At 47.7% G+C, this 16,067-nt stretch overlaps 2 protein-coding genes and 1 long non-coding RNA gene across 9 annotated transcripts in view; 2 read left to right on the top strand and 1 right to left on the bottom strand.

The window, feature by feature from the left end:
* HOXD3 (homeobox D3) overlaps window positions 1–16,067 on the top strand; it is a 29,749-nt gene that overhangs the window by 7,610 nt on the left and 6,072 nt on the right. For 2 of the 7 annotated variants that reach the window (XM_061379911.1, XM_061379902.1), the window contains exon 2: window positions 284–310. The exons of 1 other annotated variant lie outside the window; for it this stretch is intronic. The gene's annotated coding sequence lies outside the window, so the exon portion shown is untranslated. Of the gene's footprint in view, window positions 1–283; window positions 311–9,232; window positions 10,141–13,238; window positions 13,427–15,250; window positions 15,394–15,422; window positions 16,036–16,067 lie in introns of those variants that run through there. 4 more of the 7 variants (XM_061379864.1, XM_061379918.1, XM_061379881.1 and 1 more) reach the window with 4 other exon arrangements.
* Window positions 3,818–4,888, bottom strand: LOC133226401 (uncharacterized). Its single transcript, XR_009729496.1, has 2 exons — window positions 4,798–4,888; window positions 3,818–4,358 (listed from the first exon to the last, which is right to left on the bottom strand). It is a non-coding gene; the product is annotated as an uncharacterized LOC133226401 (long non-coding RNA).
* On the top strand, window positions 4,253–5,726 carry HOXD4 (homeobox D4). Its single transcript, XM_061379932.1, has 2 exons — window positions 4,253–4,828; window positions 5,217–5,726. Exons 1-2 carry the CDS (start codon window positions 4,420–4,422, stop codon window positions 5,519–5,521), a joined length of 714 nt encoding a protein of 237 aa, XP_061235916.1. The 5' UTR covers window positions 4,253–4,419; the 3' UTR covers window positions 5,522–5,726.

Raw genomic sequence — 16,067 nt, 5'->3', positions numbered from 1 at the left:
GGAGGTCTGATTTTCCATCCTTTTAGAAATTAACTGGTATAAAATCTAGACCATGAATATTGAAAAAATCACACCCCAGGCACAGGGAAAGCAAGTGTTCATAAAAACCTGCCTGAATGAAACGTGGCCCTCATTCGGAAGGGGCTTCCACGCCACCACTCCGCTGCTCGCAGGATTTACCATCAGCTCCTCTCTGCCTTCATCAAATGTGGTCTGTAACTGTTCTACAGAAATATCACCCGTATGTGGAATACAACAGTAACAAACGTTTTTATTGCAACAGGTTCGCCAGTATGGAAGACCATCCACGGTGAGTAACCTTTTATTTCTTGTAGAGCTTGTGTTGCTTGAAAATACTGTTTCTTCCCTTCAAATTGGAAGAATTAAGAAAGATGTATCCCTGATGAATATTGCTAACCACCCAAAAATAAGAAGAGGCAAAAGGCTATGTCAGCATGGGAAGGCTCTTGTGGTGTCAGTTTGTGGTACCATGTTGTAACCCTGGCTAGCGTTAAAAGTAGAGGTGCAGCCTCCTGTGGGATTATTATGGGCTGTACAGGTGTCCTTCTGCTCTTAGACACTCTGAAGCAATTAGCAGCGATTCCATTTCTGCTCGGCTGGTCTGTACAGCGCCTCCCCGCGCAGATCCTGGATGAATCACTTTGTATCCCAGCGCCTCACAACCTTGGCTACTCCCACTCTTCTCTCTAGCCTGGATTTGAAGCAGAGCCTTGCCTGCTATCTAATGTTAGCCTCGCTTGGCACAGCCTAGTGAACGGGCGAAAGAGAAGGAGGGCTCTGGAGGCTGCCAGCGCCAGAGCCACCCGGGTCAGCCACCCCTGCAGACGGGTCGCTCCGATCCGCTGCTGCTGGGTCTCCTTCAGGCAAGGGAGACTCAAGCGTGGACTGAAATGTTGGGAAGGCAACGGAAAGGAACGGTATCTGAGCTTAGGAGAGCTACCTTTTACTCTAGGGGTTTTCGCATACCCGATGGTCCCGCGGGAATTGGCCAGGGAAACCGAGGGGAGGGCAGCAGGTCCGTGTGTGGCAGGAAATGCTGCTGAACCTCTCTGGCTGCAGGATGGAGCTAAGTGTCCTGGTGCTTCAGGCTGAGAGTGGCTTGTATCCCAAACAGGAAAAGAAAGCCTGTGTTATTTGGAGATGAGTTAGGTACACATTGCCCTCCCCTCTTCTGCCAGCCCTGTTCTGGCCAGGAGGAGCATGTAGAGGAGCGGAGATGTGTTTGTTTGCGTTTCTCCCTATTTCCTCTCTCTGCTTGCTGATAAATAACCTCTTTCACTGCTTGTGCCAGGCTGCTTCTTTTTTGCCTTACGTTGTGATATTGGTTTTCGAGCCCTTTAAATACGAATTTAAAGATCGCCTCCAGCGTTTAAGTTTTAATTTTGTTCCATAGGCAGCTTTCCTCCTCCCGTAGATCAGCTCTGTGCTATATAGGTGCCCTTGGCATTTTATTCCAGGGCCGGCCCTGAATGTATGGATTACTTGTTTTCTGCCCAAGTAAATTTAGCATACTGATTATGAACCAGAATACAAAAAGCCTGATAGATCAAAAGCATTTTGTATGGGCAGTTGAACAGGAGGTGAATATATAACGCTTTTGTTCATCAATAACTCTTTGGCTTTGACCTGTCTGAGCAAGTCGTGCAATAAGGTGAAACGCAGGTCACGGCGTCTAACAAATATGAAAATGTGTAGTATTAAGCAGTGCGGGGAGCTGCTGCTTCTCCGGCCCCATTGATTCTCCCTGGGCAGCCCTCTGAGCGCTCGTCCACTCCCGGGGGGCTGCCCCAAACCCCACCTCGCTTTGGGGGTGTGTGTTTTACCCTGACAGTTCAGCTGGATGGTTAACACACCCCCCCGTGGGGGGAGCTAGCCTCCCCTCCCCCGGAGAAAGGAGGAGAAAGCAGAGAGAGACCCTGAAAATAGTTGGGTGGAGATTAAAATAATCCGGGAGGGGGAAGAGGGGGGCACAACGGCGACAGAGAGGGGGGACGAGATTAGGGACACAAAGTCGTTTCGAGTTGTACTTGCTGTGAAGAAGACACCAGGGCAGTGGTAAGAAAGCAGATGTTTAAAAATAGCATCCCCAGACCAGGCAGCTGGGAATTGGAGCCAGGGAAACAAACCGGTACACATCGCTCGGATAAACGCAACACCCCCAAATCTGCCCTCCGCAGTGGCTGGATGTATTACCCCTGCACCATTATTTGTCCTTATGGTGCCTGTTTTAAATAGTGGAAGGAGAAGAGGTTGACCGCAGGACAGCAGTGAGGAGCTGGGTCAGACACAATTCATGAACTTTTGTACTCCTGTGTGCCGCTGTCGACAAAGTAAAAATAATGAAACTTTGTGATATGTTTGTAAATGATTTCGGCTGACCTCTCGCCCTGCCCTTCACCATAAACGCTACGGCGGGGAGAACCTGGGAGGGTGCGAGGCTGCGGCTCGCAGGCAGCTCGCAGAGATAATAGCTAGACCAGCATAATAGGATGAAGGTAAATTTGGAAAATTTGGAAACTCTCTTCTTCCCGAAAGCGACTAACTCCAGCCTTTACTCTTCTCTTTTTCACCAATCGCTGTTTCTGTTGTCGGCTGTTTTTCTTCTGTTTCAATCTCTATTATTATTATTATTATTTTATATTTTAGGGGGAGGGGAAATTCTGACCATGGAGAATATCTTTAGATTCGTGTTAGTCTAAATATATAAAGACTCCTTCTAAATTATTTTAACCTTTATTATTCCAAGTGGCGCGATTTAACCGGTAACGTCTGTTTCCGTAAAAAGGACGTAGATGGCAGAGCACTTAAAGTGAGCAGCAGGTCTTTCTGAGAATTTTGTAGGCGAAATTCGTCGCTATAAATTGGTGGAGAGTCCTATAGCTGTATTGCAGCAATAATAAGAAGCGTGAATCTTTTCTGAAATCCCACCTTCCTGCAAATCTGTATCTCAGAATTGAGTCCCAGCAGAATAGTTTGCATTCCTCAGAAGACAGTAAGGACTAAGAGAATTGCAAATCCCTGCTATATTGTAGATGAAAACAGAATGTTATTACGTTGTCTATATATACCCTGTAGAACCGAATTTGTGTGATATTCATATAGTCACAGATTCGATTCTAGGGGAATATATGGTCGATGCAAAAACTTCACCGTTCTGCAAATGGTTAGAAGTTTAAATACTGGCGGAATCAAAAGGCACGTCCGTGCTGAACACCCAGAAATTACAAAAGTTTTTCTGCCTTTCTCCTATTTGCCAGGTTTTAGGACGTCTCTTCAAATTTCAGTTGTCGTTCAGTCGTAACTCTCACTGACAGACTGTGAATCCAAACAGTTAAATCTCACCAGAAGTTATACATTTTGTTTAAAAAAATAACAACAAAAAATCCACTAATCGGTGACGGAATCTTTTCAAAGATACTCATAAATTAGCCAGATATGCCAGACGTTAGCAAAATTTTCCCATCAAGGGTTCAGGTCGCATCCAAATATTTACAGCAACAGCAAAAGAGCAGCACTCGCCTCACTGGAATGTATTTACTTGTGCTCCTGGAATGATATTGATGAATGAAGACCGAATTTATCTCATTAAAGCCGTGATATTTTTAACTTAAATAAATGCCGTCTCTAGTTGAATTGATTGTACTTTAGTGGTTAAAAGTGAGCGATTTTTTGCCATTTGTATGGTTTTACATGCATACGTGTATAGCTTTATATATATAGGCGTGCGTTGGCGTCTGTGCGCGCATACGTATGCATGGAGATATATATTGAGCCTTGAAAGTGAATGAGAAGTTACTGATTGCCTAATTTTATTCAGCAGAACTAAATTCTGGTAACTTTTGGATGACCTCTGTGAGACAAAGGCAGAACAGACCTATTGTACAACATATTACCCTCTTCTTGGATGGCTTTGCCTTCCTTCGCCTCCTTATCGGTTTCCTCCCTTTTAACCCCACTTCAGCTCCTCAGTCCGAATATTTCTTTCGGTGTTTTACTTAAAGCGAGGTAACAAACCCCGGTGGCTGTCGCAGATGGGAAATCAGACGGCAGAGCACAGTCCACCGGGGCGGAGGGCCGCCAGCTCAGACAAAAGGCTGGCTCTACCTGCAGGCCAGGGGGAACACCGCTGCCCCAGGGGTGCCCTGGCACCCCGGCACCTGCTCGGGGGGTGCGACCCGCCGGGGAGGGGGGTCACTCGGTTACGGGGATATTCTGGGGTGAAATCGGTGGAAACACTGAGCTGCGGCGAAATCCGGTGATGGGCTCCCGGCTCCCCATTGGCCGGGCCGGTCACATGCCCGCCTAACTTTATTCAGTTGACAGCAAGTAGGAGGGCTCTATGGCAGGGGGAAAAAAGACAACACGAGAAAAATTAGTATTTTCTACCTTCAGAAATTAATGGCCATGAGTTCGTACATGGTGAACTCCAAGTATGTGGATCCCAAATTTCCTCCTTGCGAGGAATATTTGCAGAACAGCTACCTAGGCGAGCAAGGGGCCGAGTACTACAGTGCCTCGCAGGGCTCTGATTTCCAGCACCAGGGACTCTACCCACGGTCAAACTACAGCGAGCAGCCCTTTAGCTGTAGCAATGCCCAAGGCTCTGCCGTGCAGCCGCGGGGTCACGGACAGGAGCAATCCGGCCCGGCGAGCCACTTCCCCGGCCAAGCAGAGCATTGTCCACCGCCTCCAATGCCCAACTCGCGAGCCTGCAGCCAGCAGCCGGCCCTCAAACCCCCCCACGGGTCGGCACTTAAGCAGCCAGCAGTAGTTTACCCCTGGATGAAGAAAGTCCATGTTAACTCGGGTAAGGATCCTCTTCTTACTTTGCTCTTCTACCCTGCCTCCGGCCGCCCTCAGCGGCGCTCGCTCGAGTCCCTGCCAGGCTCCTGGGCGAGCTTTTTAAGCCGAGGTAGCCAATTACACTCATCATAAATTTTTATTGCCGAGGAAATAGGCCGTTGGCCATGCGGGGCTTTACCGTGCAAGGGGAAAACTCCATTTCAGGAGCCTGCTAGGGGCTCCCAGCCTACCTAGCTGCCTGCCTTAGTGGGGGGAGAGCAGCCCGTCCATTGTAAGGCACCGGGACGAGACCAGCCCGGCCACATGCTCGCAGCTCGTAAGGTTTTTCTTTTGTAAAGTCGAACCGGCAAGTCAAGAATAGCTTTGTAAAGTTCTCCGTATTTTTTTCCCAGTGAATCCCAATTACAACGGAGGGGAACCTAAACGCTCCCGCACAGCTTACACCAGACAGCAAGTCCTAGAACTGGAAAAAGAATTTCATTTTAACAGGTACCTGACCAGGCGCCGCCGTATCGAGATAGCCCACACTTTGTGTCTCTCTGAGCGCCAGATCAAGATCTGGTTTCAGAACAGAAGAATGAAGTGGAAAAAAGATCACAAACTGCCCAACACGAAGGGCAGGTCTTCTTCCTCTGGTTCAAACTCCCATTTACAGACTGGTTCCAAGGACCATCAGACTGACTTGACAACTTTGTAGAAGAGGTGAAATTTTCCATTTCATCCTTCGCTTCTGACCAGTACTGTACATAACTGACACTGCCCAAGCAGAACCTGCATGTAGCAGCTAAGGACTCGAGAAACTGTCATCTTTCTTTAAGGTACTGTTGTACAAAGGAGACAAATTGACGCTACTTTGGACTTTATTTTATTTGCCTCTGCTAGCACAACCTAAAAAAAAAGGGGGGGGGGAGGGGGAGAAAGAAAAGGAAGGAAAAAAAAAGAGAGAGAGAAAAAAAACATCATGCAGGCAGTGGGAATTAGGAAAATATTAAACGAGACCTTCTGTCCATAAAAAGTAATAAATCATTGAAAATGAAACTGTCCTGTGTTTCAGTTTTGAATTCGAAAGTGAAGGTTTGATGCTTTATATTGGGGTTTTTACTTTTAATTTTCTTTTTATCCCATGCAATTTCGGGAGGATGCATTTGGGCAAGTTAAGGACAGGAAATTTATAGCGTAGTCTATTTGAACATGAAGACTACTAATCGTGAACTTTTTGTGCTGCTTTACCTTTCTTGGTGTAATTGAAAATACTTGCTCATTTCCCTAACGTCTCAGAAGGTGTGCATAGGACTTAAGTGAAAACGGGTTATTCTATGTACTGATAGTGTTAGTGTATTTATTTATTTGTTAAGTAGAGGAGTGAAGATAAAAAGAAAAAGATAAAAAACCAAAAACAGGAAAGGGGAGCTGAAATACATTTCTCCTTTCCAGTCTCACGAACAGTTGTATAATGTTTACTTGTCTTGAACGTACACAACTTTCTTGTCCGGGGTTTGTTGTTGTTTTTTTTTTTTTATTTTTTTTCATTTCCTTCTTTGTGAATAGGAAAAGCATCCCTACTCTTTACTGTGTGCCATCCAGGGCTAGAAGGCTTGAAATCTGTTTCCAAAGTCTGCTCTGCTCAGTGTTGTGCTTTAAATCATCGATACCTCATTTAAAAATGGATGGGGGTGGGGTGGTGGAAACAAGAAAAAAAAAAAAAAGAGAGAGACCACAACAAAATAACTACAACCCCCCCCCCGCAAAAAAAAAAAAAAAAAAAAGAAAACCCCAGAGTGAAAAACGTGTGAGATTTCTGATCTAACCTGAGCCACTCAAAGATGAATGCATTCTTTCAACCAGGTTTTCATATCTTTTCTTTCTGAGACACAGACGGGTGATGTGGGTTGTGCTTTGCTTTGTTTGGGTGTTATTTTGGTCTTTTTTTTTTTTTTTTTTTTTTAAGAACAGTGATTGTTTTTAAGCAAACCACATGACTGCCATGGCTGAAAATCTCTGATAGTCGCTTTCAGGGAAAGAAGAAAGGCTTGGACAGGAGCAGAGCTGGTCTAATACCCACCGATTTGTCCCTGGTTGTTGGCTGCATCATGACAAAGTTTTAATGCGCTGTAACTCCCAAACCCAGCCAAACCAGCTCTCTCAGCCACTTACACCTCCTCTCAAGCGATTTTAAAGCTCAACCCTTATCTCCTGCACCCTCAGGGCAGCCTGGGAGAGGAACCATATCAGCGAAATTGTAACGAGGTGAATTAAAGAGAAAAGGGGCAAAGAAGGAAACTTGGAGCAAAGGCGGAAGGGAAGTGGAAGGAGCAGGGGGTGAGTTAGCGTGCCCATCTCCAGGCTGGGTGCTTCCCACCCAAGACGCACTGTTTTTTGGGGTAGCTCGGGAAAACGTGTTCAAAACGGGGTTGAATGCATTCAAAAATGAAAGGCGAGCTTTTCATCAGGAGTGTATTCGGCAGCATTAACTGTGGCCAGCGGTTAATTTCTGCCCCTTTCTCATCCCTAGAAGTCCGCAAAGTGTCTTTAAGACTTGGTCTTTTGTTTTAAAGCCTGGAGAAAACTCTTTGTTCTTCCTTAGGGTTAGCCCAGTTCTCAGACTTGCACATGGCAATACTTGAATATCTCCACGTCGTGATATTAAAGATGGATATTCCCGCATTATTCGCGTCATTGTTTCTATGACAAAAAGCACCGAGTTCATACATAGTAAAGACGTCTTTTTTCTGACGCCTTCACGTTGAGAAGCTGAAAAGGTATTTTACTGAAGTTCGGCTAAATTGCAGGAGCAGGTTCACCCAGAGGACAAATTTTCTATTCGATTAGTTGTATTTCAGCCGGGAAGAGTGACCTCTAAACCCTTAACCTTTTGGACCCAAACTACCCTTCCCTTTCTCTGGCATGGAGAGCAGCTAGCAGCAGCGCTTGAGGAGGGAATTCCTGAGACAAGTTTTCAAGTTTTGTTATACCCGGATCCTGTGGTAGCGGCCTTTCGTCTCCAGAGCTGTCCAAAGCCCTCCCTTTGCTCTTCAGATGAATCCAGGGAAAGACAAAAAAAAAAAAAAAAAAGGAAAACCCACCCCCCCACCCCAAAAGGGGGTTGGGGGGAACCTTCTCTGGCTGTTCTTGAAAATGCCCCTCCTGGACCCCCGCTGTTCACTCAAAGTCTGTGATAAGTTGGTTGGGAGCAGGGCAAAAGGGTTGCTGGAGAGAGAGCCACCAACTTTGGTATCTGAGGTACAGTTCTGGAAAATAATGGCCTAGGATAAGCAAATCCTTACTTTGGGCTTCTTATCAACCGAGATGGCTCCCGAAGTTAAAGGACCAAATTCTGCTCCAGATTTACTTCCCCCACCACTGGAGTCAAACAGGGATGTATCTGCGAGCAGAATTTGTCTCATTGTCTTTTGAAATGTTAATATCTCCAGGATGAGTGTTGAGTTCAGCACAGCTCTTACAGCCCCTGTTGCAAGACCCCTTTGAGCGAGGCTGGGGGCACTGTCCGTTTACACAGTTGTAATTGCCCTGTGAGCTCGGAGAATACGTGAACTGGAGGCAAAAAGTACTAAAAGAAATAGTTTCCAGATGCCAATGCTCTGAAGGGTTAGAAATGTCTGTAATAATGACCAGGAGCACCCACTGGTCACTATCTCTCCTGCAAAACGAACCTGAGGTCTATTTCTTATTGGTTTTTAACCCTCCTCCAGAGTTACTTTGTGTCAAAAGGGAAGCTGGTTATTTTTGTATATCAGAGCGAAACGTTGTGCGTTGGAGCCTTTGTTAAACGGTTGCATTGTCCAGCAATACTCTCATCTCTGTTGAAGTGTGATGCTTTTTATAGACTTTGCCAATGTTTTGCTGCCATTGATTAAAGCGTTATTTATACTAAATGTCGCCTGTAGTTTTGATGTAAGCCCTCCGTATACATATGAAATAATAAAAGGTGTAGAGAAATAGATTCTGGTTTGTACCTTGAACAAACAGTCCTTACTAGGTGGGTCTTTCTGCTGTGAAAATGCTGGTCCCTCCCATCATTACAGTGTTAAAAGATGAGTGACTCTGCATAGCATCCTTCCAAATGTCCCTTTGAACAGGTCTGATGATTGCCCCAGCTATAATGGTGTGAGTTTAGGCCAAGCTGGAGTCTATATTTACATTTAGGCTGCAGTTAAAAGTGCCTGCCATCCATTTGCTACTGCTTTGCATTTAACAAGCCCTCCTAGAATGACTCCCGGATTTATGCATGTGAGGTAGGAGGCGAGGAGCCACACCTGAAGTCACCTCGATCCCCACACAGATGGGTGCCTTTTAGGTGAGTCCTGGGCGGAATCCATTCAAAAAAGAAATTTGAAATGGAAATGCTGGGAGTAACTCTTCCTGAGCAGTAAGCTTTCCTTTTATATTTTTTTTTCCAGCCAATACAAACCAAAGACCACGAGAAAACACAAACTTGGGGAGTTTAAACTTTCCTGTGCACCTAAAGCAAACATTTATTTGTTTATTTTTAATTCCCCTGCCTAAGCACCTCAGGCAACAACATGCACCTCTGGTCAGCAGAAGTCGATTGCGCTATTTTTGTTACAAGTATTTGCCACTGAAGACTTGTCCTCCCCTGGAGCGTGGTCAAGGCAGGGTCCAAAGGGACAGCACCCCATACGGACAGGGAAGGAGAGGGGTGCCCGGGCGAGGCGAGGTCCCTTCCAGCCAGGGTGCGCCGAGGTGGGTGCGGGTGCCGTTCTGAGCACAAGTTGAAATGTCGAGGCACATTTTGTGATTATACTTTCTCTCTCCTGTTTAATGGCTCCTCCTGTTACTCCCGATACATCAACACGGTTCTGTATATTATATCACCACTAGTCGTTAAGGTAAGAATGAAGAGGAAAGGCAGAGTCAATAGCAAACCCCACTCACTGTACAGTACAGTAAATAGGGACCTCTCTGTGCAGAGCCACACCGCTTCCAACGGCCATGTTTGTTAGCCCTTTCCCCTGATTCTTTTTTCCTTTTTTTTCCCTCTCCTTCCCCCCAAGCCTAGAGACCAAAATAATCTGGGTAGGAACAGTCATAACAGGCAGAATTTCAAAGTGCAAGGAAGATGATAAGAATAGATTTCTACAAGTCCTGACCACGTGATTTGCGAAATAATTAATTCAGCACGTCCCTTAAGAAACACGGAGTCGTCATTAATCTGCCAAGCAAAGGACTCTATCAGACTTGAAAACTGAAGAGATCCCAAGAATATAATATACAAAGGGTGCAGTCCCTCTCTCTGCACACCTAGCTCTTTGCTAGCTGCCGAAAAAGAGACGCCCGGTACGTAAATATTTTTTACTTTTATTCCTTCTTATTTAAGCCTTAATGAACTCAGCTGTCAAACGCTTGACAAATAGGGCACGTTGCTTCCTGATTTCCAGCTCGGCAGCGGCCGGGGACCGGACCGGGCGCAAGCGGTGACCTTTGCTTCCCAGGGAACAGGGGAAAGAGGGCGAGCGCGGAGCAGCGCGGAGTGCCGCGGAGGAGGCAGGCTGACCGCCTCCCTGGGCGGCGGCTCTGGCAGCGGCTGCCTGCGCGGGGAGGCGCGGAAGGAACAATGCGGCTGTCAGGGCAGCCGCTGCCCGGTGCCACCGGCAGGGAAGGGCCCTCAACTCCTTTACAAGCAGGGTCGTAAATTTTGCCGCGCGTCTTTGACAGCGGGGCTGCAGCGGGGCCAGAGCCAGCGCCGAGCGCGCCTTCCCCCACCGCCCACACAAAGGCCGGCCGCAGCCCCGCTCCCGCAGCCCCTCTCCCCAGGTCCCGGCCCCGCTCCAGCCCCGGCCGCCGTTTGTGTCATCCCGAGCCTCGCCGCCCGGGCAGAGGAGTCCGGGCTCATCCAGCCCCAGAAGCGGGCTCGCCGCCTTGCAAGCCTCCGATCGATAGCTCGGACTGGGGGGAAATGGTATTTGTGTTTTTATATAAAGCCACAGTCTATGAACTCCACAGAATATGGACAACGAGGCTGAGATTTCTCTGTGAAATCCCAGAGTCAGCTGGAAATACTTTCTGCAAACAGGATATTCTTTATTATTCCTTGCTGGAGTAATTTCTACAAAACCCCTAGATTGTAGCTTTTTATTACTTCCGTTTCGGTGGCAGGACAGAGACAGTTTCCTATGTTATGAATTATACATTCAAACAATAACACATTAATTCAATTATTCAAAGATGACAAATGTTTATGTGCTTTGGTAGTGACTAAGGAACAGATTTGCTACTTCACGAGAACTCCTAGGTTTTTATCAATGAAGTTTTATACTATCCTGTTAGTCCGGGAAAGAAACCAAACTCCACCAAGACATGCAGTAAAACGGACCCGAACATAAATCGCAGCCCTTTCATAAGAGCGTTTATTCCCGCATATAGCCCGGGCTATTTTATCAGTTTGACAATTGCCGGAGTTGTTGTTATAAATCATCATAAGTAATTCCTGAAAGGGTGCGAGGCTGCTGGGGGGCGGGCGGAGACTGTAAATCTTTCTGTTTTATTGCTCTATGAACATATGCTCCGATTGAAGAAGTCTTAGATCCTTTACTAGAGACAAATTCGTGCAAAGCTGGAGTCCCACCAGCCAGAGGATTAACATTTCCTTAATAGGCTTTTTTTTTTTTTTCAGTTCCCTTTACGACGTCTTAATTCTGGTGGCGGTGGTGAAGGTTCTCCTTCCTTCGTTTATTTCTTTCCTTCTTTCACCCGTCCTCCATTTTCACATTAAATTTCGCCTTTTTAGATTTTGTAATTTATTTTTAAGCCCTAGGCTCTGACAAGACACCCGAGGGCTGTGGGGCTTTTTCCAGGTGGCTCGAAACTGCCCTCCAAAAAGTCATTTTCTTCCAAATCCTCTTTGTGCTTTTTTGCTCTATCGGTGCCCAGCTTTTCCCTCTACTTTTGTGTAGGAAAAGAAAGACTTCTCCGTCATCCAAAATGTCTAAACAGCGGCCAGAATTATGTTCGGCTTTGTGTGTATGTACACAAGTATGCAGAACACGCTGTGAGTGTAGGGGTTGCTGTATGTACACACAGACGCGAGAGCGCGGGGGGCTCTGCAAAACTACCCAGACACCGAAATATATGGCTGACGGAAAAGGATATAAAGAACCATTACCTCTTACTTGAGGCGAGATTTAAGTGCATCATTTCGAAGAAATATAGGATTATAAATCTGAAGCCGTACACAATAATTTACACTGAACTTATGTTTCCATCACTGGACTCCAATCTTTTTATAACTGGTTTGCAAAGTCAGGAGAAGCAATGTAATTTAGATAAATGTTACAATGCACTTACGGTTAGTATTGTAAGGTAATACGTTACTGTCACATCCCCATGCTTTGGATGGTAATGAAATCATAGCAGATGTTAGATTAGGTGTAGTGTATTTATAGCCATAGATATGTTAGAAAAATCAAACAGAGGAGCTAATATAGGTGTGGTTTTGGTTTTGATTTGGTTTTTTGTTTTGTTTTTTTTTTTTTTTCTGAACTGGAATTGTTGGGTAGCTTTGTGGGTACACATGACGGATATATTTCGGGTTTGCTCTGTGTCTCTTCATCCACACAGGGAGGGAAGTCAGGCTCAGGGCAGACACACACACGCACAAATGTCATGAGGTTGTTGGCTTGGCTTTTTTCTTCCCCAACGCTTGTTTAGCCTCCAGACAGCAGTAGTCCCGGCTACCCCGCATCTTCCCAGTACGGAGAAGGAGAAAGCAAAAATTTGCTCACGCCACCGGGCCCCAGCGCCTTTCAACCAGAGCAAGCAGCGCTCCTGTGGAGCTGCCCCCTGCGCAGGCTCTCGTCTGCGCCCGGTCCCAAATACCTCTTCTTTCTCCTCCGGGAATTTCTGCGCCCTGGGATCATCCCGCGGAATTCACCTTTTCCCCAGGCTCTGCCGGCCTCGCGGGGCGCGTAAGTGCGAGCGCCGCCGCCGCCGGCCGCCGCGGTGCAGCGCGGAGCGGCGCGGAGCTCTGCCGGGAGGAGAGCGGGCCGGTGCGCGGAATGCAGGGTGCGGTGAGAGGCCCGTCTCGCGGGGCCCGGGGCGGCGGCCCCGGTGCGCGGGGGTGCGGGCGGTGGCGGGGAGCGCGCCAGGCTCGGCCCGGCGAGCTGCTCCCGTGATCACGTGGGCCCTGTTCCTGTATTTTAAGGCAGTGCCTATATTTCTGATTATAAAGGGGTTTCTCCTGCTCGCCCCCAAAATTCATCAATGGCCGCACGATTTAAAACCAAAACAAAACACGAGCCGGCCAATTGCCGCCTGTGGTTGCAGGAGGCTGATGGCTGAGAGGTTGTGTGTTGATTTTTTTTTTCCCTCTCTCTCTCTCTCTTTTTTTTTTTTTTTTTTAAGCCCAACAAATTCCGATTTCCACTCGCTCTCTTTTATTGGTAGTTGAGCCTGAGCTTGTTTTCGCTCTATCGGGAATTCTGGTGTATGGAAATGTCTGTAAAACCGCAAGATCAGGTTTAGGAGAGTATTGTCTGCAGACAAAGGGTGAAGGATATATTCTAAGAACTGCAAGCGCAGATCCTGAAAAGTGAGGAGTCCAGGTTTATGATAAATTGATGCACAGGTAAGCAACTGCATGACAAAATGGGACCTTTAACCACAGGGGCTGCATTATCACCTTTGCTCAGAGACTGGAATTTGTTTGCAATCTCTGCCCATAAGGGCTGCAAATGCATGGACTGGTCTCCACCTCTTTGAACGCTTTAAGCTGTATCTTTTTTTTAATTATGCTCCTTAAAGAAAATGTAGACTCCTTCCCAAAGGCTAGGGGAAGATGTTTAACCCTATCCTCTTCCCAATTTTTGGTGTTTGCAAGAAGGGAATTGCAAATAATCAAAGGAACAAGGGGGAGATAACTTTGCTAGATGCTCCCATTGCCAAAGTAAGATTGAGCATCGCGTTAATGCGTTGCCGTGGGTAGCCGGGCAGGGGGTAGCCGTGTTGATTTGTAAAGGGCGATTTAAACCAGGGTCATCGGTAACGTAGCCTCTGCATAGGGTCTCTTAAATATTCCTGCCAAATGTCTTCCAAAACCTTTTTCCCTCTCCGTGCATTCCTGTTACTCAGCTGCTGTTGTTTTCATCACCCAGTAGTTTTGGTGTTGATAATACCGGTATGCTCATGCTTCCTAGTTGCACACGCTGTCTGAAGCACGGCTTGATATTTGTGTACCGAGGAGTTTATTGCTCTCCATTCGAGCAGTCTGATCAATCCGGTGGTGGGAAGGTGCCCGGGGGGACCGCTCGGTGTCTCTTCGGGTGGACGGGGGAGCTGACAGGGGCCGTGCAGTCTCCCTGTACACATCTGCAGTTCAGCTCCCTCTTGGGCTGTTGCAACTAGCCTGGCTCTCGCAGAAGCGCCTGTCCCCACCGGTCTGTGGCCTGCCTGCAGCCCGGGTAAACTCTCGGTTATGTTTGTTAGACAGCCCCTGCTTAAAGCCCAGCTTTGTGCGGGCGGGCAGGAGTGGGTGTAGGGCAGAGCCGGACCTTAGTCGCCCCGGCCACCCCGGCAGCTCCTCAGTGGGGCCGAGATGCCAGTAGGATGCAGGGCAGGAAGGTGAGGGAAAGGGAAGAAAGGAGGAAGTTGGGGTGGTTGGTGTGATTTTTTTTTTGTTGTTGTTGTTTTCCTTTCTGTTGCGTGTTGCTCTGCTCGGTCAGAAGTTATAAAGCAGTGAACATTTTTCTTAGCTGTATGCCTCCAAGCTGCTGGCCTGCCAAGTTAGTCAGCTGAATCCAATTACTGCAAGCAGCATTTCATTTGGCTCGATGGAAGCACTCCCTTATAACTTCACCTAAAATTTCAATAATACCTATATTGGGCCCACGCCTGAATAATTCGAAAGATTTCCCTGCGTTTAGCTCTGGCGACTTCTTCTCTGAGGTGGGCTCTGCGGGAGCAGCGCCGGGAGCCGAGCCCAACCCCAGCGTGCCCGGGATCCCCTCGCCACAGAACAAACTTTGGGGGCTATTCCTGTGGCCGTGGAAATCCCGGGATTTGGCCAAGCTCTCACCAAGTACAGCATGTTTAGAGCAAGAAGGCTTCCGCTTGTGAGGCTCAGGAGCTGCTTCAGGAAGGGATGAGAAGTCGATAATTAATTAGGCACAAAATGAAAACTTACCGTATTAATCAACAGCGGCTAACAATGACTCGGTTTGCCATATTATGATCTCTCCGCTCAGGGGCTAAGGTGCAACGCCACTTACGCTGCCTTCAAACACCCTGTAAAGTGCTATTTCTAATGACCCGTCTTTAAAAAAAATAAAGCACTTAAAATTGACGTACACCCACGTGAATATATTATATAAGACGCTGCCGGGACAGGCCCAGGCCGAGAACCCGAGCGAGCATCATGTGTAATCATGAAGCTCCACTTCCCCAACTCCAGTTTGCCAGCATAAATTAAGGTGATAAGAAGAGGGAATGTTGCATCCTACTGGGTTTGGGTAGGGAGAGAGAAGACTTGGTGGAAAGTTGTAAGGTCTGTTGTGTTGTGAGCTATTGGAGGCGCTTCCGTTGGTTGTTCATTAAGTGGTGAGTTATTGCTGTACGAGGCAAAGGTCATTTCAAAGGCTTATGGTGGCTAGATATCGTCTTTATAATGATCTGGGCTTCTTTGTGGGGGGATTTTCTGGCACTCTTAAGTTCTGAAAGTCCTGAATCGACACGTAACGCAGCCAAATGCAAAATGCTCATTTCGAGACGCAAATACTTGCGGGGCATTTTCAGCGCTGGGGGTTCTCCGCTTATCTTTCTCTCTGTCTTAACAGGGGGCCGGGGGGTAGGAAGGGAGAAAGACCTGCGCTAGCTCTGTTTCCCCAAGGGCCTCCGTGGGCCGTGAGTTGCGGGAGTCAGGAGCGGTGGTTGTGACCGACGGGGAGGACCCCGCAGCTCCCATGCAATGGCGGTCCCGCTCCTCCGTGCGCTGAATCTCTGCTCCCCTTCACGCCTCCGCTCGGGCTGGGAGATCGGGGAGGCAGGCGCGGCTCCCCTCCGCGGTCTGTACGCGGGGCCCAGCGGAGCGGCTGCCACAGGCCGCCCTGCCTGGGTACGACCCGCAGCCGCGGTATTTTGCGAGTTTTTTGGCTCCCCGCCTCTCTCAAAGCACTATTAACAAATGGAGAGAAACATCTGCCCTTTGTCTGGGAATAGATCTGATGCGGACGGAGAGACACGGTGAGGGGCTGCGAACGAGATGTGTATTTATT

This window comes from Neopsephotus bourkii, unplaced genomic scaffold (genome assembly GCF_033783945.1).
Source record: "Neopsephotus bourkii isolate Nb327-2 ecotype Australia unplaced genomic scaffold, CSIRO-AGI_Nbou_v1 NB_196, whole genome shotgun sequence".
In the NCBI taxonomy this organism is placed as follows: Eukaryota; Metazoa; Chordata; class Aves; order Psittaciformes; family Psittacidae; genus Neopsephotus; species Neopsephotus bourkii.
This window is presented reverse-complemented; position numbering and strand designations above follow the sequence as displayed.

Coding starts and splice junctions, on each gene's coding strand:
- HOXD4 (XM_061379932.1), top strand. CDS start 4,420: ATGGCCATGAGTTCGTACATGGTGAACTCCAAGTATGTGGATCCCAAA. Junction 4,829..5,216: donor GAAAGTCCATGTTAACTCGG/GTAAGGATCCTC, acceptor TTTTTTTCCCAG/TGAATCCCAATTACAACGGA.